This window comes from Amphiprion ocellaris, chromosome 14 (genome assembly GCF_022539595.1).
Source record: "Amphiprion ocellaris isolate individual 3 ecotype Okinawa chromosome 14, ASM2253959v1, whole genome shotgun sequence".
NCBI lineage: Eukaryota > Metazoa > Chordata > Actinopteri > Pomacentridae > Amphiprion > Amphiprion ocellaris.
The window spans coordinates 31,668,579-31,694,047 of record NC_072779.1 but is presented as its reverse complement, the minus strand read 5'-3'; the positions used below and the strand labels follow the sequence as shown (position 1 = coordinate 31,694,047).

Sequence of the window (25,469 nt, the reverse complement as noted above, 5' to 3'; positions counted from 1 at the left end):
TTTTTATGGTGATTTTTATGTCTCTGCATTGGTTTTGTGCCAGCTTTTTGTGGTTTTGAGTCTCTTTGTGGTAGTTTTGTGTCACTTTTTGGTGGTTTTGAGTAGTGGTTTTGTGTTTTTTTTGTAGTGTTTGTGTGTCCCTTTATGGTGTTTTTTTTTTTTTTTAACTTTTTGTAGTTATCGTGTATCTTTTTGGTGGTTTGTGTTCCTTTTTCATGGTTTTGTGTCTTTTTGTGGTAATTTTCTGTCTCTGTACATTGGCTTTTTGTCTTTTGTGATGCTTTTGTGTCTTTTTGTAGTGGTTTTGTCTCACTTTTTGTTCGCTTTGAGTCTCTTTGTGGTAGTTTTGTGTCACTTTTTTTGGCTTTGAGTGGTGATGTTGTGCTTTTTGTAGTGTTTGTGTGTCCCCTTATGGTGGTTTGAGTCTTTTTATGGTTATTGTGTCTCTTGCTGGTGATTTTTGTATATTTTTGATGGTTTTGTGTGTTTATTTGTGGTGGTTTTTGAGTCAGTTTGTGGTCACCCTGTGTCTATGTGTTAATTATTAAATTAATGATGTTACAAGAAATATAATATAATATAATATAATATAATATAATATAATATAATATAATATAATATAATATAATATAATATAATATAATATAATATAATATAATATAATATAATATAATATAATATAAATGGCTTTAAATGTGTTACAGGTGATGGCGTCAGATGACCACCGCTTCTTGTCCAGCTCTCTGTACAGCTCAGGTGTTCTGGTGGCCTGGGACCCCGCCCCCTTCTCTGCTGACCTCACACAGGTGACGTTTACACACTGCTCACTCAGAAAGACGATTACTGCAAAGTACAATAAATTAAAATGCCTCTAATTCTAACTTACTACGTTTTGCTCTTTGTTGAGTCGTTAGTAGTTAGCTTGGATTACATGTTGACCTCATATGTAAACTTTACCTACAAGTAGAGCGTGAAGACATCGTTTTTTTAATCATAACTGAATTATTGTCAGGCAGATGGATTAATAATCATTGATCACAGTAAACTCAATCAAATATCTGCTCTGGAATGACAATGAGCCTGACTGATCAATGTTTTTGTGCCTATTTGTCTTTTTGAGGTAGTTTTATGTCTCATTGGGCATTTTATGTCTTTTTGTAGTAATTTTGAGTCTTTTGTGTCTACTTGGGATGGTTTTGTGTCTTTTTTGCTGGTTTTGTCTGTCTTTGTGGTGGTTTTGTGTCCCTTTGTGGTAATTTTGTGTCTCTGTTGTTGTTTTATGTCTGTTTGTGGGAATTTTGTGTCTCTTTTTGGTGGTTTTTAGTGTCCTTGTTGTGGTTTTGTGTGTTTTTGTAGTGGTCTTCGTGTCTCTTTTTGGTGGTTTTGTGTCTCCTTGTGGTGGTTTTGTGTCTTTTCATCTCTTTTTGGTGGTTTTATGTCTGGTAGTTTTGTGTCTGTTTGTGGTGATTTCGAATCTCGTAGTGGTTTTTGTGTCTTTTTGTAGTGGTAATGTGTCTTTTTGCAGTGGTTTTGTATTTTTTGTAGTGGTGTTCGTGTCTCTATTGTGGTTTTGTGTGTATTTGTAGTAGTTTTGTGTCTATTTGTGGTGGTTTTGTCACTATTTGCAGTGCTTTTGTGTCTTTTTGTAGTGGCTTTGTGTCTTTTTGGTGAGTTTGTGTCTCTTTTTGGTAATTTTGTTTCTCTTTGTTGTAATTTTATGTCTTTTTGTGGTCATTCAGTATCCACTTGTAATTTTCTATCTTTTTTGGGGGGTATTTTGTGCTTTGTGTGGTCATTTCGTGTATTTGTTTTCATTTGAATTCTAATAGTGGTTGTTTTATGTGTTTGTGTGTGATGGTTCTTCACCTCTTTCTGGTATTTGTGTGTTTTTTTATGGTCATTTTGTGTCTCTGTGGTGATTTTGCTTCACTGTAGTGGTTTGGAGTCTTTTTATGGTGTGTTCTGTCTCTTTGGGGTCATTTTTGGTCACTTTGTGGTGGTCTGTGTAATTTTGTGGTCATTTTGTATTTATTTGTGGTGATTTTCTTCCTTTTTGGGGGGTATTTTGTGTTTTCTTGTAAATATTTTGTGTCTATTGGTGATGTTTTTGTGTGTGAACGGTCATTTTGTGCTTCTTTCTGGTCGGTTTGTATGTCTGTGATAACTTTTACGGTTTTACTTAATGATTGTTCTGTGTCTTTGTAAAGAAAACACCGGGTGGTCTAGTAATCATTTCCAAAGCTGTTATTTTTTTATATATATATATTTTTAATATCTTGTGAGTAGAGATGCAGATCTTAAACAGTTTTGTTAACCAGTAATCAGTTCAGTAGTTTTATCAACATATGGAAAAGTGTCCGTTTGATTCATTTCAATGATTAATCGATTATTGATTGTTGACACGGATGTTGAGGACGTTGTTTAAAATATGCAGCAGTTTGTTCCCACCAGTTGCGAACACGTTTGACTGTGTGTTTCCCTCCTGCAGTGGTACAACCGGACCGATTACCCCATCTTCACCCAGTACCAGAGGTACCGGAGGCTTCACCCCCTGCAGCCTTTCTACATCCTGCATCCTCGCTTCGAGTGGCAGGTCTGGCAGCGAATACAAGACAACATGGCTGAGCCCATCCAGAAGAACCCGCCGTCCTCCGGCCTGCTCGGTGCGTGAAAACTCCCTCACCATTTTGTGTTTACTCTCTATTCTGTGCTCGAAACACACATTGCCCTTTTATGCTTGTTCCGACTGTTGGCTACAAAGGAATGTTTGGTGATTTAGCAGCTCATTTCTGACCCAAACTCCTCCAAGTAAAGCCAAACAACCACCTCGTCCTGTTGTACTTTCGTAATGAAATTCGTTTTATTTTTCTGTTGGGAACACAACCAAAAGAAGCGCACAAAAGCAGCACAAATATAACATTGTACTGTTAATCATAATTGAATTATTGTCACACAGACGGTCTAATAATCATTGGTGACAGTAAACTCAATCAAATATCTGCTCAGGAAGGACAATGAGCCTCATCGATCAATGTTTCTGTCTTTTAAATATGTTTTGATTACGGCTTATATGTGGCTATTTGTGTCTTTTTGTGGTTTTGTGTCTCTCTTTGGTGTTTTTATGTCTTTTTGTGGTTTTGTGTCTCTTTGTAGTGGTTCTTGTGTCTCTTTTTGGTGGTTTTGTGTCTTTTTGTAGTAGTTTTGTGTTTTTTGTAGTGATTTTGTGTCTTTTTGTAGTGGTTATGTGTCTTTTTGTAGTGGTTTTGTATCTCTTTGTAGTGGTTTTGTGTCTTTTTGTAGTGCTTTTGTGTCTTTGTGGTGGTTTTGTGTCTTTTTGTGGTGGTTTTGTGTCTTTTTGGTGGTCATGTGTCTTTTTGTAGTGGTTTTGTGTCTCTTTGTAGTGGTTTTGTTCTCTCTATGGTGGTTTTAGACACTGATTTCTGACCCAAAGCACAAATATGCACAGTTTAATCCTGAACTAGAAGCAGTTTCTGAGCGTTTTTTCTGCTCCTGTTACATTTTTTCCTCACTGAGCTCATTTTCACCACAATATAAAGTCCTGCACCTCCATTTAAACAGTACAAACCTGGAATCTACGTGTAAAACAGTTTTCCATGTGTGTTACCAACGCTGGAATCGACTTATGGCTCTACATACTTTGAATATTTAACTACTTCCATTCTTAATTTGTTGCCATACTTTCTGCGTAAACACTGCCTGCAGTTCACTCGAAGTTAAAAATCGAACAAGTCTTTCGATCTCTACAGTTTCTGGTTGATTAATAGTCATTTTGCAAGATAGCATCATATCAAATCTTTTTTTTTTTTTTTTTTTCCAAAGCACATTTAAAAACAGCCAGGCAGCAACAAAATTGGTGCAAAAACAGTCAATTTTGTCACTTTGTGGTGGTTTTGTGTTTATTTTTTGTTATATTTGGTCTATGTGGTAGTTTTGTGTCTCTATGTAGTGATTTTGTATCAGTTTCATTCATTGCTTTCATTTCTCATTTTTGCTATTTTTGAGTCACTTCATGGTGATTTTGTGTCTCTTTGTGGTAATTTTGTATCACTTTTTAGTGGTTTGGTGTCTTTTTGGTCTTTTGTATCTATTTGTGATGTTTTTCTGTCATTTTTGGATATTTTATATTTTTTGTGACAACTTTGTGTGTGGGCTGCACAGTGGTGTAGTGGTTAGCACTTTCGCCTTGCAGCTAGAAGATCCCTGGTTCGCGTCCCGGCTTTCCCGGGATCTTTCTGCATGGAGTTTGCATGTTCTCCCTGTGCATGCGTGGGTTTTCTCCGGGTACTCCGGCTTCCTCCCACAGTCCAAAAATATGCTGAGGTTAATTGATTAATCTAAATTGCCCGTAGGTGTGAATGTGTGAGTGCTTGTTTGTCTATATATGTAGCCCTGCGACAGACTGGCGATCTGTCTAGGGTGTCCCCTGCCTTCGCCCGAGTCAGCTGGGATAGGCTCCAGCACCCCCCGCGACCCTAGTGAGGATTAAGCGGTGTATAGATAATGGATGGATGGATGGAACTTTGTGTGTATTTGCTGACATTTTAACTCTCATAGTGGTTATTTTGTGTCTTTTTGTGGTGATTTTGTGTCTCATGGGGTATTTGTGTATCTGTTTTTGATGTTTTTTTCTCTAATTTTTAGGTATTTTGTATTTTTTCTGTAAAAATTCAGTCCATTTGTGGTCATAGTGGTTGTTTTGTGTCTCTATGTGTTCATTTCATATCTGTTTGTGATGTTTTTCTGAAGCTTTTTTTCAGTATTTTGTGTTTTTCTGTCAAGATTTTGTGCCTATTTGTGGTCATTTTAAATCCAGTCGTGGTTGTTTTGTGTCTTTTTTGGTGGTATTGTGTCTCTCTGTGGTAGTTTTGCTTCACTTTTTAGTGTTTTTGTGTCTTTTTGTGGTGATTTTATGTGTATGTGTTGGTTTTGCTTACCCTATTGGTATTTTTGTGTCACTTTATGGTCGTTTTGTGTCTCTTTGTGGTCATTTTCATCACTTTTTAGTGGTTTTGTGTCTTTTTGTGGTCTTTTGTATCTATTGGTGATGCTTTTCTGTTGATTTTGGGCATTTTATGTTTTTTGTGACAACAATTTGTGGTCATTTTAAGTGTAATAGTGGTTGTTTTGTGTCTTTCTGTGGTCATTTTAAGTGTAATAGTGGTTGTTTTGTGTCTTTTTGTGGTCATTTTAAGTATAATGGTGGTTGTTTTGTGCCTATTTGTGATCATTTTAAATCCAGTCGTGGTTGTTTTGTGTCTTTTTTGGTGGTATTGTGTCTCTCTGTGGTAGTTTTGCTTCACTTTTTAGTGTTTTTGTGTCTTTTTGTGGTCATTTTATGTGTATGTGTTGGTTTTGCTTACCCTATTGGTATTTTTGTGTCACTTTATGGTTGTTTTGTGTCTCTTTGTGGTCATTTTCATCACTTTTTAGTGGTTTTGTGTCTTTTTGTGGTCTTTTGTATCTATTGGTGATGCTTTTCTGTTGATTTTGGGCATTTTATGTTTTTTGTGACAACAATTTGTGGTCATTTTAAGTGTAATAGTGGTTGTTTTGTGTCTTTCTGTGGTCATTTTAAGTGTAATAGTGGTTGTTTTGTGTCTTTTTGTGGTCATTTTAAGTATAATGGTGGTTGTTTTGTGTCTTTTTGTGGTCATTTTATATGTATTTGGTGGTTTTCTGTCTCTGTTTGGTAATTTCAGTTTCTTTGTAGTGGTTCTGTGTGTCTCCTTCTGGCCGTTTTGTGTCTCTGTGCTCATTTATTTGTGTGTTTTAGGTGTTTAAATGTTGTGTCCTTGGTCTTTAGTGTGTTTCCTCTGAAGGTTGTTTCGTGCCTCCTCATCCAGTCTGATGGTTTTGCTGCTGATCTGTTGCTTGCAGAGATTACAGACGTGTCTATATTCACTCTATGATCAGTTTTCTGCTCCAGTTCAGAACGAGTTCATTCTGAAGGTCGAGTTAAATCCTTCTGCAGAATCGTTGCATTTCCATCTGAAGCTGCCTCCTGCAGTCAAGGTGAAGAGAACGGAAGAGATAATGTTACAGGAAATACAATGAAACACTTTCTCATGCTCACACTTCAGGGTTTCTTCCAGGAAATAAGAGGCGTAGACACGCACTCTATCCTCTAATTAAATCACACATGATTTTATTAATCTCTCCTCACATCACAGCTTTGGGGATCTTCACAACTCTTTATCCTTACAGCGCCTACGAGACGTATTCACACCTGTTGGAGGTTTTCTTATTGTATTATTTTTAAACATCAACAGTAATAAATATATTTCTACTGAAGCTTCTCTCTAAATGCTAACTGATGCTAAGCTACAAGAAATTCCTGCTGTTTACCATCAAAAATTACCAAAAGTCTTTTGTTATTAGAAAACAAAGTCATAATGCTTCCATATTGAACAATGTCTCAGAATTATGTTTTTAAAAATGGCACATTGTTGTTGTTTTCTGTTAACTGCTAGCTTTCTAGGCTAAGTGCAACTATTTAGCGTGGCATCGATGCTAATCATGCTTCTGCTGGTTTCCATTATATAGAGACAAATTATTTTCTTTAAATTATTTAATTTTTATGTGGCAAAACACCTTTTTTTACTCTAGCTGAGAGTGTAAGTGCTTTTACGGTACTTGTAGTAAACTGGTGAAGCTAATATCATGAAGCTAACTTGAAGCTGGGTAGCCCGTTAGCCTAGCTGACGTCTCAGCTATTTAACTGTGGTACTTTGTTGTTTGCTGCTCATATTTTCTAACATTGCATCTAGAAAATAAATTTAAAAAATATATGATTTAAACCACCTCAAATTGAGTGACTTTCACTAGTGCTAGATGCTTACAGCTACTACTATTCTTGCTAGGCTAGTTAGCCATTAGCAGGACCTGATTATCTGGTGTTTCTTCTCCACTGTAATTAGATGCAGCTTCATTCTTTATGTTGTATATTCATTTCCAAACTGTTTAAGCATGAAAGTGTTTATTCAAGTACAGGAAACATTAAGACATGTGAATTATTTGTAGCAAAGGCTATCTCGCCACCTAGCTGTTATTAGCCACATTGCAGCCACTGCAGTTGGTTTTTACATGCTGTTATTTTCATTTTTTCTTGTAAATTACACACTTTTATGGAATAAAAATTGAATACATCAAAGTAAAACGTCATAGTATAGTAATATGAGAAAACACAGAGCTAACAAAATGAGTTTTACCTAAATCTGAGAAACAAAATGGCTCTGATGTTGCTGAGAGAATTTGTTTTGTTTTATATTAAATTCTTTTAAATATATGATTTAAACCACCTCAGATTGAGAGTTTCACTAGTGCCAGATGCTAACAGCTACTGCTACCTTTGCTAGGCTAATTAGCCATTAGCAGCACAGATTTTCTGGTGTTTCTTCTCCACTTTATTCAGATGCAGCTTCATTCTTTATGTGGTATATACATTTCCAATTGTTTGAGCATGAAAGTGTTTATTCAAGTACAGGAAACATTAAGACGTGTAAATTATTTGTAGCAAAGGCTATCTCACCAGCTAGCTGTTATTAGCCACATTGCAGCCACTGCAGTTAGTCTGTACACGCTGTTACTTTTATTTTTTGCGTAAATTATGCACTTATATGGAATAAAAATTTATTACACTAAGGTAAAATGTCATAGTATAGTAATATGAAAATACACAGAGCTAACAAAATGAGTTATACCTGATTCTGAGAAACAGAATGGCTCCAAAATAGTTTTTCCAGATTTTTTCTTGTTTTGAGGAACTAAAACCTAATTTTACTAACGTCTCCATGGTTTCTCCTGCGTCAGACCACACAGTGAAGAAAAGCCTCTTAAAGCGCTTTTTTCTGTTTATGCTGAGTTTAAGTTTTCTCCAAAGTCTTGAGGCTTCCACTAGTTTGGAGAAAACCACCTTTCTTGTGTGATTAATCATTTCCTGTTTCCTGCCAGGCACCGTCCTGATGATGTCGCTGTGCGAGGTGGTGCATGTCTACGAGTTCCTGCCGTCGCGGAGGAAGACGGAGCTCTGCCATTACTACCAGCGTTTCTACGACGCTGCCTGCACGCTCGGCGCCTACCACCCGCTGCTGTACGAGAAGAACCTGGTGAAGCGCATGAACCAGGGCTCCAACCGCGACATCTACACCCACGGACGGGTCACGCTGCCCGGGTTCAACAGGCTGAACTGCACCCAGGCTGCTGGAGGAGAACCCGACCACTGACTGGAAGAACATAAAGCAGAACCCTGCATGAAGAACAGCGAACACAGAAGCATGAAAACTTCATAACCACTGCCGAACCAAAACAAACGCTCTCTATGAATATTACATGATGATCATACAGGCTGGAAACACATCAGTTTACCATCACACACAAACAGAAACACGCTGGAGTCCAATCAGCTGATGGATGTGCAGCTACATGTCCTTATGAGGACATTCCACTTAGAATTATTACCCATTAAAGGACCATACCACTGTTTTGGAAAGCAACCAAAAGTCATGTTTCACTTATCGTTACTGCTAAACATTAACTGAAATCCTGAACCCTTTGGAATAAATTTCAGAGCTTAAACAATCCAACGTTTAAAAAAAACCCAAAACATAATCTGGTGCAAAATTGACATAAATATGTTTTATTCTGATAATGTTTTTGGTTGATGTCAATATTCAGGACAACAAATCAGCTCACACACATATAGTAAAATTATTATTATATTGCTATTTACAATCAAGTGACTCTTTACAGTTCATAAATACGTGCTTTCAGTCAAGTTATCTTACAGCTCAAACAATGATTGATCCATAAAAAACAATATAAGATCTGATATAAGTATATAATGATTCATTGCATATTAGCCGAATAAAACCTAAATTATCTGTCATATTAAACAGTTTAACTTTATTTTAATACTCGAGACTTAACTGAGAAACATTTTCCATCACAGTGAACGAGTCAAGTCTTTACATTTCAACAGTCTGTCTCTTAAAGAGTTCATATTCTGCATATTTACAGGTTTATAATCTTCAAAAACATGTAGTATTGATCTCATACTGTATCGTACAATATTGAAGTGCTGTGATTTGTCAGCTGGCACTGTGATCTGTGACTATAGGCCTGCTACAACCCCAAAGTTCAGGCAGGAAAGACATGCAGAAGTCTCTACAACACACAAAAGTTTCACCCAGTGGCGTTAGCTGCTTGCTTGTACCGTTAAGGAGTGAGTTCAGGTTGCACCGGAGCACTAAAGGCAACATGATGGTCGTCTGTTACTGGAAAAAGCTGAACAACCGAAAGGGAAGAATGGTCAGTCGGGTCGAGTTGATCCAGGAAAGGATTCAGGAGGGAGAAGGCGGCCCGAGTCAGTCAGGGAAAGCCAATTAAAGGCTTAGCAAAATACTAATGCTAAAGTCCCACTGAATACCAAAACGTCTCCACCAATGTGGTGAAGTATTGAGGTTGGCGTTCGTGGCATCCGGTCTTCAAGTCTCCACAACGTTTGAATGTCCCTCAGCTCCTCTGTTCCATCAGTGCTAATGGTACCATTAGCCACTTTAGCTAATGTGCTAACACTAAGGATTTTCCGATTGTTGCGCAGCAAGTCATCAAAAATCAAAGTAATCCACTGGGTCTTTAGTTTCTCGGTTTCTGAGAGCACATAACTCTTGCGTTCACTCCTGCAGTCAACAGCGGAGTGTTTTCTTCTCGTCGCTGAGACATTTTAGAAATAAAAGAAGCAGCGAGAAAATAATGTGGGACCATGAGGCAGCTGCTCATCCTTTGTTTAGCTAGCTGTCAGGCAGGTGTTACGCAAATATGATGACATAAATAAGAAAGTAAGCAAAGCGTTTATGTTAAATGAGACATTTAAGGTCATTCACAAGCTTTGTAACTTTGGGTTTTGTAAGTTTGCACTCAAAACTAAATAACAAAAACATCCAAAAAGCAAATGATGGGCTCTTTAAGACTTCCCTGCTCTGTCTGTGGCTACAAGCTCCAGGCCTATTGGTTCCCACTGAAGTCATAAATCTTTAAAACCACCTCAAAAATATCTAGCTTCTCTTTTTAAAATCTGCTCCCTGATTTCCTTCATTGTGCATCTATTAGGGGATATTTTAAATGTCGGATTGACCCACTTTAGTGAGCGCTTGCATGGCCGATGGCCGTGAGTTTTTAACCAAACTGATGCCCTAAACACTAACTGTGATGCTTTGGTTGTCTCCAGTCTAAAACTTGATGGGATACTTTTCTAAATATAAATCAGTAATGCTAAGTATACAGACTGAAATGTGCTAAATCAGTGGTATGGTCCTTAAGTTCATCAAAAATGTCCTTACACAGGTGTAAATGCACCTCCGACCATGCAGACCTGCACAGAGAGGGCTTTTACCTTGGAAATGTGCATAATTTATTAGTCATTCTGTCACTTTGATTTAGATTTTTACTTTGCAAAGCTGTCGGTTGTATAATTTCCTGAGATGCTCGGCGGTTCCAGAAGGTTTTGCTGGTAGAATCACAGCAGGTAAAGATTTCTAGGCTTTTCAGATCAGTGGATTGATCAATTCTTCACTGCCAACACAGCTTCCCGGACATAATTTCGCAGCATGAATTTTACAGCCCTATTTTCAGGGCTCTTTGTTTAGTTAGCAGGATGTCGAGGCTTCGTCACAGCAAACTATTTGGCTTTTTGGTCAGACGAGTTTACAATGTGAAGTGGGGTCACTTTGAAACGGAAATTTGCCAAAAAAGGACGTATACATCCTCAAAATTGAAGTCAAGTCATAAAATATTACAGATACATACCAGCAGTCAGCTAGCAGATTCCCTTCACTTCCACTATTTGTGCTAAGCTAGGCTAAATGCATCCTTGTCCTGGCTGTCTGAATCCATCTCGAGGTCAGACGGCAGAGGACAATGAATGAATGAATGTCTCTACATGGCACACACATCTCCACACCTGTATACACACCTGATTAAACCTATTTATCAAAGAAAATACTGCCTGCGGATGAGCTGACTTCTAACCCAACAATATGTCACTCTAGTAAAGAAGTTTTGTACCAATATTGTCTACCCTGTAACAGCCTACTCTCAGTAATCTTTTTGTAATCCTCACGTTGTGTATATATCGTTGACCCAGTAGGACGGTCTTTACTGTGGTTCTGTGGCTCAGTAATGCAAAACAGAACAGAGTTTTACTTCTAAAAACATTCATGTGTTCAGTTAGATGAACAAAAACTCTGATCCAATGAAAAGTGGTTTATCTAAATAAGTTTTTCATTCCAGTAAATCATATGTTTAATTCAAAAATGACAAATAGAGGCTACTGGGGAAACTTTTTACTGCATTAGCTTCTTCCAGCCTTAATGCTAAGCTAAGCTAATTCAGTTACTGCTTCTGGTTTTATATAATGAACAAGTATAAGGTTTCAATCAGTTTAAAAATTAACATTTAAGCAAATTAAGAGACAGTAAGCATTTATAGTACTGCTACTACCACAAAAAAATGTTGTACATTTGTTCCGGCAGTCCTGAGTTAGCTAGTATCATACTATAGACAGGTTACTCATTAGTAGCTTATATATGAATATTTTTAATATTTAGACATACATAGAAACAAATGGGAATGAAGTTCTGACTCCTCTCCACATATTTATCTTTAGCTAGCTGACGTTGCAGATGTAGTTTCATTGAAATATTAATGCTAACCAAAACCAAGCAAAGTTAGCTTTTGCTAGTAACAAATGACCTGTGTGTGTATTAATGTCCAATCTTGTGGTTAACTAACACAATAATAATAAAAATAATAATAATAATAATGACTATCTTTCTACAGAAGCTTCACCATAAATGCTAACTGATGCTAAGCGTATGTTAATAGAAGTCTTATGTTATTAGAAAATACACAGGATCATAATGTTACCATATTGAGAAAATTCTCATTTTACATTTTAAAAACCTGCAAGTTGTTTTTCTCAACCAGCTGCTAGCTTGGCGTGCTAAATACCATCATTTAGTGCCATTTTTTTTAGCACAATGTTGATGCTAATCGTGCTTCCATCGGTTTCCAGTTTGCGGAGACACAAATAATTTAGCTAAATTATTTCATCTTTATTTGGTAAAACATGTTTTTGCAAAAGTATTCTTTCTAATCGTAAGTTGGTGAAGCTAGTATCAAAGCTACAATTAAACTGTGTAGCCATTAGCCTAGACTTCTTTGCTAATTAGCTAACTGATGGTTTGTTCTTGACTCAAATGTTTCAGGGAATAAAACTCTGTTCTGCTAAAATCTTGATGATTTCTGTATTTTCACAGCACACAGTAAAGACACGCCTGTAGAGCACTTTTATTCTATTTATACCGATGCATGTAAACCACCTGTAAAGGTTTTCTCCAGAGTAGTGTAGCGACTGGAGAAATAATCTCTGATAAACAGAGAGAGTATCCGCATGGCACTGATGCAGCTCATTGTTTTTTCTCCACAGTTGACGTTAAACCTGTCATTAGTAGCATGCAAATGGACAACGAGCCTGGTATTAGTGTCTGCTGCTCCTTGGACGATGGTATGATGTGTCTGAAATACTTGATTTTTCACGCTTTCTATCAGGAGAAACTGCAAAAGGCAACACAGGAGCTCACACTGAATGTAAACACAGGGAAATGTTGAGAGAATCAGTTTTATTTTACATTAAATATACGATTTAAAACACCTCAAACTGAGTGAGTTTCACTAGCGCTAGATGCAAACAGCTACTCTTGCTAGGCTAGTTAGCAGTTAGCAGGACCAGATATCTGGCATTTCTTCTCCACTGTAATCAGATGTAGCTTCCTTCTTTATGTGGTATATAAATTTCCAAAGTGTTGAAGCATGAAATTATTTTTTCAAATACAGGAAAGTGTGTAAATTAGCTGTAGCAAAGGCTATCTCACCAGCTAGCTGTTATTAGCCACATTGCAGCCACTGCAGTTGGTTTTTACATGCTGTTACTTTAATTTTGTTCACGTCAATTATGCATTTCTATTGGATGAAAATTTTATACGGTAAGGTAAATATATAGTGATATATAGTAGCTGCTTTTTGAAAAGACACAATGCTATCACACTAAGTTTCACATAATTCTGAGAAACAAAATGGCGATGTTATTGTTTTTCTAATTGCTTCTAGTTTTTACCAGAACTTTATAATTTATTCAGGAGGTAAACACTTGAATAATTGATGTCATTGCATTTCTGAGGAAAACTAGGAGAACATTTTCTCCCTATGCACTCTTGTCCCAAATCAGCGTACGTTTTAAAGCCTTCTGACGTTTATTATTTTAGCTTACAGGTGCACTTTTTCCTCTGCTTTGCCTTCATCCTCTTGGTTTCTGAGAGGGCTGGTTGTTGTTGAGCTGTTAAATGGGATTTTGTGTGCTTAATGTATTTTTCATATCTTTTTGCATTAGATTTTCTTTCTTCTATGCTAATGGACTCTTGATGCGAGAACAAAATTGCAAAGAAAACAATCTTTTTAGCTGGCCGAGAAGCATACAAAGACTTTTGTGAGCATTTCACACTGGCAACGTTGATTTTTTCCCACCATCTGTTCCTGTTTTAGTTCAGCTTTCCTAATTGTGAAATATAAAAAAGCTGAAATGTAAATACCAAAAATATTAATTGCTTGTACTTAAGTGAAGGATGGTTACAAATAAAATAATGTGTTCTTTTTAAAAATGTTGCTGAAATCTTGTATAATCATGATGTTTGGCCTTCTCACTGCAGTTCTGGATTAGGTTTGAAGGGTCACACACTGATTAAGGGAATCAAAAAGAAGCACAACCTTTTTTACACAAATATTGTTTAATTTTTTGTGATGCTTTCCAGAGGATGATCCAGATGACAGTTTCTAGGTAAATATCTTGACGCTTAATTGAACAAATTGATATAAAAATAGACAAATGTACACATAAAGGTACTAATGGTGGTACGAGCAGTATAAACTATATGAGATATATGCAGCACATATACAGTATAAATAGTATGAACAGTGATCAGAGACCCAGTTAGAAGTCCAGAGTGCACATTATGGAGTAATAATTGCACAAAACAACACAGGTATATGCACAGAGTTTAAAGAAAAGTTGATCCTAATCAGGAAAAATAGACAATTTCTCATTTTGAATACACAGATATTAACATAAACACAGAAGAACAGATGAATCAGTGAGGTGATAATAAATGGAAAATAATGAATCATAACAAACTCAGTTAACCCCATATTAAAAAATAAAATCACACTTAAATAAATCCAGAATCATCCCACCTGTCAGTGTATTATTACAGAGAGTAATTTATTTTTTTTAAATAGAAAAAAATCCAGCTCAGAAATAACTTCCTCAAACTGCTGTGTTCTCATCCAAAGTTGCCAAACAGCGCCCCCAAAATCCCGTTAGTGGCCAAAAATATATGACACCCGTAGAATGACTGGAGACACTGAAGCTGTGATTGGCTCAGTGTGGTCACATGACACTCTCCAACTTCCTCGTTAGTATAGTGGACAGTATCTCCGCCTGTCACGCGGAAGACCGGGGTTCGATTCCCCGACGGGGAGTAAAGAATGTTGGTTTTTATGTTTCTTAAAAGTCAAACAGTTGTGATAAAAGCAGATCAAGAACTTGACCTCATGATATAAATACAGCTTTGTCTGACGTCCTTGAACACATCCCCAATCATTGACTTCCTTAGTACAGTGCTTATCACGTTTGCCTCCCAGGTACAAAACCAGGTGAGAACACTGTTCTGCTCTAAAATGTTTTGAGACGTAACACAAACCTGATAAAGTACACGGTCACTCACTGCCTCCTGTGATGGTTCAATAGAACATGAATAACAATCCTTAGTTAGTGTTAAATTGTGATGTTAATCAAGTTTAATTCCCTGACATTGGGCTAATTATTATTATTGATATTCATATTTTCACTGGACTCACTGACCAGTACAGATGTAAGAACATTTTCAGCACCTTCGTCTTTGTACATTTTTCTAAAAGGGCAACACATATATTTCTGTTTTAAAGTGATATTTTTTAAAACATATATAAATAAATAAAATGCAATAAACAGTGATAAACTGAGAAGAAGCACATTTAGTTTCAGTACAAGAAATATATCCAAGAAATTGGGGTTTGATTCCCCGACGGGGAGAAACATCTGTCTTGAGTTTTGTGTTTCTTAGAAGTCTAACTTTCTGTAATGACATTAGTGATAAAAACAGATTACTTTGGCTCCTCTGACCATCTGTCTGAGATGCTAACACCAGCATACAGACCCCTGCTCACCAGAGGAAAACCCACTGTGAGGCAGGTGAGGCTCTGGCCTGGAGTGTGGATCAGTGGTACTGGTGTGCTAGAAATTAGGAAATTAGGGAACTGAGAAAGGTACGAATCAATGCCTCATTTTTTAAATGCGTCATTTTTTCTGTAATTAATTATTTGAAATTAACGCATTAAAGTCCCAGCCCTAATACATATATATATGTATATATGTGTGTGTGTGTGTGTGTGTGTGTGTGTGTGTGTGTGTGTGTGTGTGTGTGTGTGTGTGTGTGTGTGTGTGTGTATTTATATATATTTATGTAGCTTTTACAAATATATTTTGATATTTTGGAATCGGGTTTTTTTTCCAAATACTTTTTGTTCTGTTTTTTTTACCAGTCCAGTGGCGAGATTTTGCATCAAAATTTCATTCATAATGTGCAATGTTGACAATAAAGAGGCTATTCTATTCTATTCTATTCTATTCTATTCTATTCTATTCTATTCTATTCTATTCTATTCTATTCTATTCTATTCTATTCTATTCTATTCTATTCTAGTCTGTGTTCTCATCCAAAGTGGTGAAACAGCGCCTCCATAATCCCGTTAGTGGCCAAAAATATATTACACCCGTAGAATGACTGGAGACACTGAAGCTGTGATTGGCTCAGTGTGACATCATGTTACAACCGTTTGACTTAGTTTGTAAATGAGTAGCTTTGCCTGATTTATCTTGAAACATTTATTTGCTTGTTGAAAACATTCGCCACCATGAGATCAAACGAAATGATGACACGTTTGTCATGTGTTCTTGAACACATCATATGTCACAAGTTTCCGTAGTGTAGTGGTTATCACGTTCGCCTAACACGCGAAAGGTCCCCGGTTCGAGACCGGGCGGAAACAAGGGTGTCATTTTTTTCCCCTAATGAACACTGTTAACCTACAAATGAAAAAGTGAAAACACACTTAAATAAATCTAGAATTATCCCACCTGTCACTGTATTATTACAGAGAATAAGTTATTTTAAAAAGAGAAGAAAAAAAACAGCTTAGAAGTAACTTCCTCAAACTGCTGTGTTCTCATCCAAAGTGGTCTAACAGCGCCCCCAAAATTCCGTTAGTGGCCAAAAATATATTACCCCCGTAAAATGAATGGAGACACTGAAGCTGTGATTGGCTCATTGTGGTCACATGACAGCCTCCAACTTCCTCATGAGTATAGTGGACAGTGTCCACTATACTGTCCACGAGGACGACCGAGGTTCGTCATTTCTAAAAGGGCAACAAATATATTTCTGTTTTAAAGTTATGTTTTTAAAAAAACATATAAATAAGTAAAATGGGAAAAAAAACAGTAATAAATTTACAAGAAGCTCATTTAGTTTCAGTACAAGAAATAACCACAAATATAATCAAACTGAGATGCAAGTATAAAAGGAAAATGATCCACAAACTGTGTGAGAATCAGTTTCATTATTTTCTTGATTAGAGGCGTGCTAAAAACAGCTTCAAAAGGACAAAAAATTACATCAATATCATCAATGCGTGGGTTTCAGAGGGTTAAATCTTACAATGTGCAAAGATCACATCTAACATAAGTCAATAATCAAATAAAACTGTTTGAGAAATATATTATGTATATAATGTATTATTATAATTAAATGTCAGACCCAAATGAATGCATCTTTTCATGCTTATTTGATAATAATTGTGTATTCGCATTCATTTATTTTTTCCTATAGAAAGTTATTGGTGGGTAGGTGTACGTTTGTTTTCAGGTCCTTTGAAGAATCTGCTGAGATGTCTAGTTATGTTGTCTTTTACAGTTCCAGTTAATTAAGGTTAATTAAGCTCGATTAGATCAGTTAACTATGGTAATATCCTTTCCTTTTCTAGGATTAATTTTGAATGAACTTGAATGACCTTTATTTCATATGATACTGGTACATGGAAGAAATGACTCTTTCCTGTATTTTATGTTTTTACCTCATTATGACCTTGTACCATTTTTGGAAAATTACCTTTGAATTTGGAATTGCAAATGCAAACTAGAGACCTATAGCAAGTTAAAAATACCAAAAAGAATTGGTCACCTCGAGTGGTACTGATTCCTGAAATTTTGGGTCCTGGCGCATTGGGTTATGTGGGTTGTCATGGCCGAGTGGTTAAGGCGATGGATTAGATGGATTAAGGCGGGTCTCCCCCGCACAGGTTTGAATCTTGCAGACAACGTGGGAATCTTTGAGAATGCAGAAAATCAGGAATTAGGTTACGAGCACCACAAAGTTACAGCAGAAAAAAGCAGTATAGTAAAGTATTGTTAGTATAGTGGACGGTATCTCTGCCTGTTACGCAGAAGACGGAGGTTCGTTTCCCCAACGGGGAGTAAGGAGTGTCTGACTTTGATGTTTCTTCGAATTCTAACTTTCTGTCATGACAGTAGTGATAAAAAATATATCAAAAACTTGACTTCATGATATGATCGGAGGTTTGTCTGACGTCGCTGAACGCATCAGCAGCCACTGGTTTCTGTGGTGTAGTGGTTATCGTGTTCGTCTCACATGCGAAAGGTCTCCAGTTTGAAACTGGGCGGAAACACTGAGCTTCTCTGGGTTAAAAAACAAACCTTCGTATGGGCTGTCGTGGCCGAGTGGTTAAGGAGATGGACTACAAATCCATTGGGGTCTCCCCGCGCAGGTTGGAATTCTGCTTACAAAGTGGGATTATCTTGGAATGCAGAAAATCAGGAATTAGATCACGAGCACCAAAAACTTGTATCAGCCAAATACACCAGAAAATGTTTTCAGGGTCAAATAATCCATGAAAAACATTGCTAAATCATTGTACTTTTAGTTTCATGCATGTGCAATTTTGAGGCGGAAACACTTGCACTTGTGGCATTTAAAGTATTTCCCCAACAGTAACCACCCTGGTATACAGCTCTCTTGATATGCTGCAACAAAGCTGACTTGGTTGGAGGAATGCCATCCATGGTTCGTCCTTTCTCTGTGAACATCTCTTGATGAGCCTTGTTTATGTCCATTAAAGTACTAGTATGATCATATCACTGAATAGAACAGGTTCCATGATTCTCAGGTCTAAGATGCTGGAATAGTGATATCCCTGTGCCATGGAAAGAATCCATGGATGTAGCTGCACTCAGATAATGATCAATGTTATCGACAGCAGCCGTAGGGAATAATCTGTGACACTGATTAGGAGGACAAACAGCTTGGTCTCAGTGGTACTGCTCACAGACACTGTTGCCAACTGTTGTGGAGATTGCAAGCACTCGGTCGTAGGAGATGGAGAGTCCAAGCTCAAATAGCGTCTCCACCAGTTCATGCTTATGTGTTCTGGCATAGGTTGTCAGTCCTACATATACTGGAAGTGGAGTCTCTCTCTCTTTGCTGTGACGCACACTGCTACTTTGAGCTCGTCGACGTGAACAACTATTAAACTGAAGCAGGTGGGCGATATTAAATGTTGCTTGTGTCACATCAGCACCAACATCCAATTGATACTTAATATTAGAACCATTGAGGATCATGGTCACTAGTGTCAACAGTGACTGAGGAACAGACTTCACCTGGCAATCATGGTCAAAGTTCCTGAAAATGCAGCTTGTATTTGCTACATATCTCTCCACACAATATTAGCAGAGTGTAGAATATCCTTGACCGAGAGCAACATCATGATGATTTGACTCAACTGGACATTGCAAGGGTTCTGTTGTTTCTGTTTACTTAACTTCTCACTGTCGACTCTCACCAACCACCAGTTTCTGTAGTGTAGTGGTTATCATGTTCTCCTAACATGCAAAAGGTCCTTTGTTCAAAACCAAGCAGAAACGCTGTTTTCCTCATCAGTAACATTAGTCTGGTGAAGTACATAATCACTCCCTGCCTCCTGTGATGGTTCAACAGAACATAAATAACAATCCTTAGATAGTGTTATATTGTGATGTTAATCAGGTTTAATTCCCTGACATTGGCTTCATTATTATTATTGATATTCATATGTAAGAATATTTTCAGCACCTTCATCTTCTCTTTGTACACTTTTCTAAAAGGGCAACAAATAAATTTCTGTTTTAAAGTGATATTTTTAAAAACATATATAAATAAGTAAAATGCAAAAAACAGTAATAAACTTATAAGAAGCACATTTAGTTTTATTACAAGAAATAACCACAAATATAATCAAACTGAGACACAAGTATAAAAGGCAAATGATCCACAACCTGTGAAAATCAGTTTGAAGATGTGCTATCATTAGCTAACCTGATTATACTAACATTAGCTAACCTGAATGTGCTTACATTAGCTAGACTGAAGGTGCTAGCATTAGCTAGACTGAAGGTGCCAACATTAGCTAGACTGAAGGTGCTAACATTAGCTAGCTTACAACAGATCACGCTACAACCAGTTTATTCAGTTTTAAGTGATTGTCTTTATCTGTTTTACCTGGAAACATTCGCTTGCGTGTTGAAAATTTGAGCCAAACTTTTGTAACTTTAATTTTGTACAACTATATGCTCACAGATTTTTCCTATGTCCTTGAACGCACCACAATTCATCAGTTTTCATAGTGTAGTGCTGATCATGGTTTCACTTCCTGTACTATATGAGCATGTGTCAAATAAAAGTCTTGAATCTTCAGTCCTAATCTACAAACCATCTGTTGATGCAGCTTGTGAGAAATAATGATTTGATGCATTTCTGTGCTGTAATTTCAGGATCTTTGAGTTTTTACAGCATGAGCAGCTCACCAGGAGCCTCTCTGGGTTTAAAAACAAACTTCTGCATGTGTTGTCGTGGCCGAGTGGTTAAGGCGATGGACTAGAAATCCATTGGGGTCTCCCCGCGCAGGTTCGAATCCTGCCGACAACGTGGGAATATTTTGGAATGCAGCAAATCAGGAATTAGGTCACGAGCACCACAAACTTACAGCTGAAAAAAAAGACAGAACTGAAGTTGTGTGTTCAGCTGATCCTCCTCTGGTAGTTCAACAAGGACTCAGCGCTCATGAGTCCTCAGGAGAACCTCAGTAAAAGCTTGTTTCTCCTGCAGTCAGGACTCTGACCTCTGACCTCACTAACAATCAGAGTTGTAGCTCCTCATCTGTCAGCTGCACTGAGCCGTTGTTATTTGAAGAAATGATGATTTGGCGCTTTTCTGTCCTGTAATTTGAAGGGGACGGGAACTAAACATCAGAGCCTGGTGGTCAAAATTTAGAAGAACTTCGGCTTCGGTTTGCTCTAAAACAACTTACAACCAGTTTACTGAGTTTTTAAATGAGTAGCTTTGTATGATTTACCTTGAATCATTCAATTTCTTGATGAAAACGTGAACCACCTTTAGATCAAACCAAGGATATATTTTTGGCCACTGATAGGATCGGATTGGGCTGAGGGTTTTTGTGTGTGTGTGTGTGTATAGAGTTAGTTCCTTCTTTACAAAAAGTCACCGAATACACTTAAACTGCCATCGGCTCATTGTGGTCACATAACATCTTTCAGCTTCCTCGTTAGTATAGTGGACAGTATCTCCGCCTGTCACGCGGAAGACCGGGGTTCGATTCCCTGACGGGGAGTAACAAGTGTTTTGAATTTTATGTTTCTTAGAAGTCTAACTTTCTGTAATGACAGTAGTGATAAAAAATAGATTAAAAACTTGACCTTATGATGTGACCACAGCTTTGTCTGATGTCCTTGAATGCATCATCAGCCACCGGTTTCTGTATTGTAGTGGTTATCACGTTCGCCTCACACCTGAAATGTCCCCGGTTCGAAACTGGCCGGAAACACTGTTCATTAGATTTTTTCTTTTATTTTAACTGATCAGAAGCACATTTAGTTTCAGTACAAGAAATAAGCACAAACAATTTAACAGGATTCTGTATGTGTTGTTGTGGCCGAGTGGTTAAGGCGATGGACTAGAAATCCATTGGGGTCTCCCCGCGCAGGTTCGAATCCTGCCGACAACGTGGGAATCTTTTGGAATGCAGCAAATCAGGAATTAGGTCACGAGCTGAAAAAAAGACAGAACCAAAGTTATGTGTTCAGTTGGACCTCCTCTGGTAGTTCAACAAGGACTCAGCGCTCCATTGACCCTCAGTCAGGACTGTGACCTCTGACTTCAGGTAACTCACCCTAATGCTAACCTGAAGGTGCTAACATTAGCCAGCTTACAACATTCAACTTAACCAGTTTAATGAGTTTTTAAATGAGCAGCTTTGCATGATTTACCTTGAATCATTGAATTTCTTGATGAAAACATGAACCACCTTTAGATCAAACCAAGGGTATATTTTTGGCCACTGATAGGATTGGATTGAGCTGGGGTTTTTTTTGCCTGTGTGTATGGAGTAAGTTCCTTCTGTAAAAAGAAAACATTCACTGAAGACCCTGGTGGTTCAGTCCACACCACTCCATGAACCTGTCCACCACACTCCTGTACTCGGCCACATGGTCCCTGGTAATGCAGCCCACAATGGCAGAGTCGTCTGGAAACTTCTGCAGGTGGCAGGACTGTGACCAGAACCTGAAGTCTGAGGTGTAGAGTGTGAACAGGAAGGGAGACAGGACCGTCCCCTGTAGCGCCCCCGTCCTGCTCACGATGGTGTCTGCTGTAACGTCCTGAAGTCTCACACACTGTGGGCGGCCTGTGAGGTAGTTGGTAATAATAGACAGATCACAATCTCACATCAGCACTAACCGAACGTGTTGAAGTTTCCTCCTCCTGCTGGTGTTTGGTTCAGCAGATCTTCTCTCACATGAGCTGTGGTTTTCTTCTTATTTGTGTTGCAGCTGTGAAGTCAGTCGGTTGATGTTCGTCATGAAGATCGTCCTGCTGCTCACGCTTAGTCAGATAATGTACATTTTAACTCACTTAGTTGATTTCACAAATGGATATAAACACAGACAAATGTACATATAAAGGTACTAATGGTGGTACGATCAGTATAAACAATATGAGATATATGCAGTACATATACAGTAGAAATAGTATGAACAGTGATCAGAGACCCAGTTAGAAGTCCAGAGTGCACATTATGGAGCAATAATTACAAAAAACAACACATGTACATCAACAGAGTTAAAAATATTAATCTTAATCAGTAATAATAGACAAATAGATAATTTCACAGTTGAAACACACAGATATTAACATAAACACAGATAAATATCAGAACAGATGAATCAGTGAGGTGATTATTAATGGAAAATAATGAATCATAACAAACTCTGTTTACCCCAAATTAAAAATAAAATTACACTTAAATAAATCCAGAATGATCCCACCTGTCAGTGCATTATTACAGAGAGTAAGTTATCTTTAAAAATAAAGAAAAAACTCACCTCAGAAAAAAACCCTTTAGAGGCCAAAAATATATTCCACCCATAGAATGACTGGAGACACTGAAGCTGTGATTGGCTCAATGTGGTCACATGACAGCCTCCGACTTCCTCATTAGTGCAGTGGATAGTATCTTCGCCTCGCATGCAGAACACTGAGGTTTGATTCCCCGACGGAGAATATGGAGGGTTTAATTTTTTAGATGTCCTACAAATATATGTACTAATAAATATATAACTTCAGCTTTTCTCTAAGACAGAGCCTTGCTGGTCAAAACTGAGCAGAATTTCAGTCTCAGCCTGCTCTAACAACTTATCATGTGCGTAGATTTGAAATTAAGGCAACCACAATTCAACATACTTTGCTGCAGTTTCTATGATCCTATTTTTTCCCCCAACAGCGCCACCTATGGGTTTGGATGGTTGCCACAGTGCACGTTTTCTGGTTTTGCAGGATTATTCCACCAAAATGTCACTTTTGGTCCAAGTACAGATAGGATGAAAGGCTTATTCTACCCAAATAACATTTTTTTCTGCTCTTGTGTGTGGGCTAAAAAAGGTTTTTGCCATCTGACAGCATTTAATGAATAACAGAAGCAAACAAACTTCTGCATGTGTTGTCGTGGCCGAGTGGTTAAGGCGATGGACTAGAAATCCATTGGGGTCTCCCCGCGCAGGTTCGAATCCTGCCGACAACGTGGGAATCTTTTGGAATGCAGCAAATCAGGAATTAGGTCACGAGCACCACAAACTTACAGCTGAAAAAAAAGACAGCACCAAAGTTGTGTGTTCAGCTGATCCTCCTCTGGTAGTTCAACAAGGACTCAGCGCTCCATCGACCCTCCTCACTGTCTGAGTGGCGACTCTCTGGCCGACACCTGAGGAACATGAAGGAGAACACAGAGAACCTCAGTCAGGACTGTGACTTCTGACCTCAGGTAACTCACCCTAACCTAAAAGGTGCTAACATTAGCCAGCTTACAACATATCAAGTTATAACCAGTTTACTGAGTTTTTAAATGAGTAGCTTTGCATGATTTACCTTGAAACTTTCATTTGCTTGTTGAAAACATGAACCACTTTTAGATCAAACCATGTAATCACAGGTTTGTCCCCTGTCCTTGAATGCACCACTGGCCACTGATTTCCGTAGTGTAGTGGTTATCACATGCACTGGTGGAAAAAAGATTTCGGACACCCTTAAAATTGTACACAATCTCAAATATTCTCATGAAATATTTGTGGAAAAATCTTTTTTGTGTTTCAAAAGGTTTGGCTGCATTAGAGAGACACAAACAAATACAAATGACATTTTTTTTGTTTGCAAGAAAAACCAACAAAATTCTACCAAAATGACCCAATAATCAAAGTTTCTTGTGTTTATGGAACCAATCAATTTTAAGTTTTTAAAGACATTTTTTAGGATTTGTTTCGTATTTTGGCTGTGACTGTACTAAAAGAAATTACACCTGAAGACCTAAGAGTGATTCTTAACGCCATATACATGCAAACGTATGGGATGTCCAAAACTTTTTTCCACTGTATGCCTAACACGCGAAAGGTGCCTGGTTGGAGACCGGCTGGAAACATGTTTCTTTTTTTTTGTTGTTTTTGTTCTGTTTTTTTGACGTAACGTTAGTCAGACAATGTACATTTTAACTGACTCAATTTCACAAATTAATATAAATATAGACAAATGTCACCCCAAATTACAAAATCACACTTAAATAAATCCTCAATTATCCCGTCTGTCAGTGTGTTATTACAGAGTAAGTCATTTTTTTAAAAAAAGAGAGAGAAACAGCTCAGAATTAACTTCCTCAAACTGCTGTGTTCTCATGCAAAGTGGTCAAACAGCGCCCCCAAAATCCCGTTAGTATTACACCCATAGAATGACTGGAGACCCTGAAGCTGCGATGGGCTCAGTGTGGTCACATGACGTCCTTCGACTTCCTCGTTAGTATAGTGGACAGTATCTCCGCCTGTCACGCGGAAGACCGGGGTTCGATTCCCCGACGGGGAGTAGCAAGTGTTTTGAGTTTTATCTGTCCTACAAATCAGTCTACTAATAAATATGTAACTTCAACGTCTCTCTAAAACAGAACCTGCCGGCCAGTAAAACCTGTTTACTACCTGATTTTTCTATGTTTTTAATAAAGTCCTAGAAATAAATCTACTAATACCAATGAACACTTATTGGCCATGTTATAAGATACAATGTATCTTATTAAAAAAATTTATAATTATCAATAAATATTCCTGAAGTGATAAGTTAACTTCTGCATGTGACATCTTTGTTTCTGGTGAAGTTAAAAGTCAGAATTTTAGATAAAAATGCATAAAGACTTTGTTAATATATCAGTTTCTCTCTGTTTAATATCAAGTGGGACATTAAAGCTTCAACAATGCCCGTTTTATTTCGGTCTTAGCGATTTCAAGAAAAAAATACCTGCTACAAAAATGATAACTTCAAAAACAGGAAGTGTATTTATGTCAGCTTTATCATTTTTATCATTTGCCAAAACTTTAAAACAGCGCCACTCGTCTATAGACCTACATGTTGTGGTCAGGAATGGTACTGCAGCCTTCAGACTACAGCAGACTTTGCTCTAATCTAGGTTATATTGAAATCAACTATAGACAGCAAAATTTACTGCATTGTCTTTGTGGCAGCTCTGAACTTTTAAACTATTTGTCAGATATTTATATATTTGTCTCCAAGCTGCAGATGTTGTTTGCAGTGAAGAGCTCAGCTGTCCTCTTTCAACCTTTTGAAGATAAATTAATGAAGTGA

At 37.6% G+C, this 25,469-nt stretch overlaps 1 protein-coding gene and 7 non-coding genes across 8 annotated transcripts in view; all 8 read left to right on the top strand.

Moving 5' to 3' along the window:
- st6gal1 (ST6 beta-galactosamide alpha-2,6-sialyltranferase 1) overlaps window positions 1–13,733 on the top strand; it is a 37,481-nt gene extending 23,748 nt beyond the window's left edge. Inside the window, exons 7-9 of the mRNA XM_023262501.3 lie at window positions 705–806; window positions 2,489–2,663; window positions 7,972–13,733. Of these exons, the coding sequence (XP_023118269.2) occupies window positions 705–806; window positions 2,489–2,663; window positions 7,972–8,243 (549 nt within the window). The 3' untranslated portion in view covers window positions 8,244–13,733. The remainder of the gene's footprint in view (window positions 1–704; window positions 807–2,488; window positions 2,664–7,971) is intronic.
- Window positions 13,734–14,538: 805 nt separating this feature from the next.
- Window positions 14,539–14,610, top strand: trnad-guc (transfer RNA aspartic acid (anticodon GUC)). Its single transcript has one exon. It is a non-coding gene; the product is annotated as a tRNA-Asp (tRNA).
- Window positions 14,611–16,145: 1,535 nt separating this feature from the next.
- On the top strand, window positions 16,146–16,218 carry trnav-aac (transfer RNA valine (anticodon AAC)). Its single transcript has one exon. It is a non-coding gene; the product is annotated as a tRNA-Val (tRNA).
- Window positions 16,219–20,125: 3,907 nt separating this feature from the next.
- Window positions 20,126–20,207, top strand: trnas-aga (transfer RNA serine (anticodon AGA)). Its single transcript has one exon. It is a non-coding gene; the product is annotated as a tRNA-Ser (tRNA).
- Window positions 20,208–20,838: 631 nt separating this feature from the next.
- Window positions 20,839–20,910, top strand: trnad-guc (transfer RNA aspartic acid (anticodon GUC)). Its single transcript has one exon. It is a non-coding gene; the product is annotated as a tRNA-Asp (tRNA).
- A 311-nt stretch (window positions 20,911–21,221) lies between these two features.
- On the top strand, window positions 21,222–21,303 carry trnas-aga (transfer RNA serine (anticodon AGA)). The gene has a single exon. It is a non-coding gene; the product is annotated as a tRNA-Ser (tRNA).
- Window positions 21,304–23,291: 1,988 nt separating this feature from the next.
- trnas-aga (transfer RNA serine (anticodon AGA)) lies at window positions 23,292–23,373 on the top strand. Its single transcript has one exon. It is a non-coding gene; the product is annotated as a tRNA-Ser (tRNA).
- A 1,253-nt stretch (window positions 23,374–24,626) lies between these two features.
- On the top strand, window positions 24,627–24,698 carry trnad-guc (transfer RNA aspartic acid (anticodon GUC)). The gene has a single exon. It is a non-coding gene; the product is annotated as a tRNA-Asp (tRNA).
- Window positions 24,699–25,469: the final 771 nt, after the last annotated feature.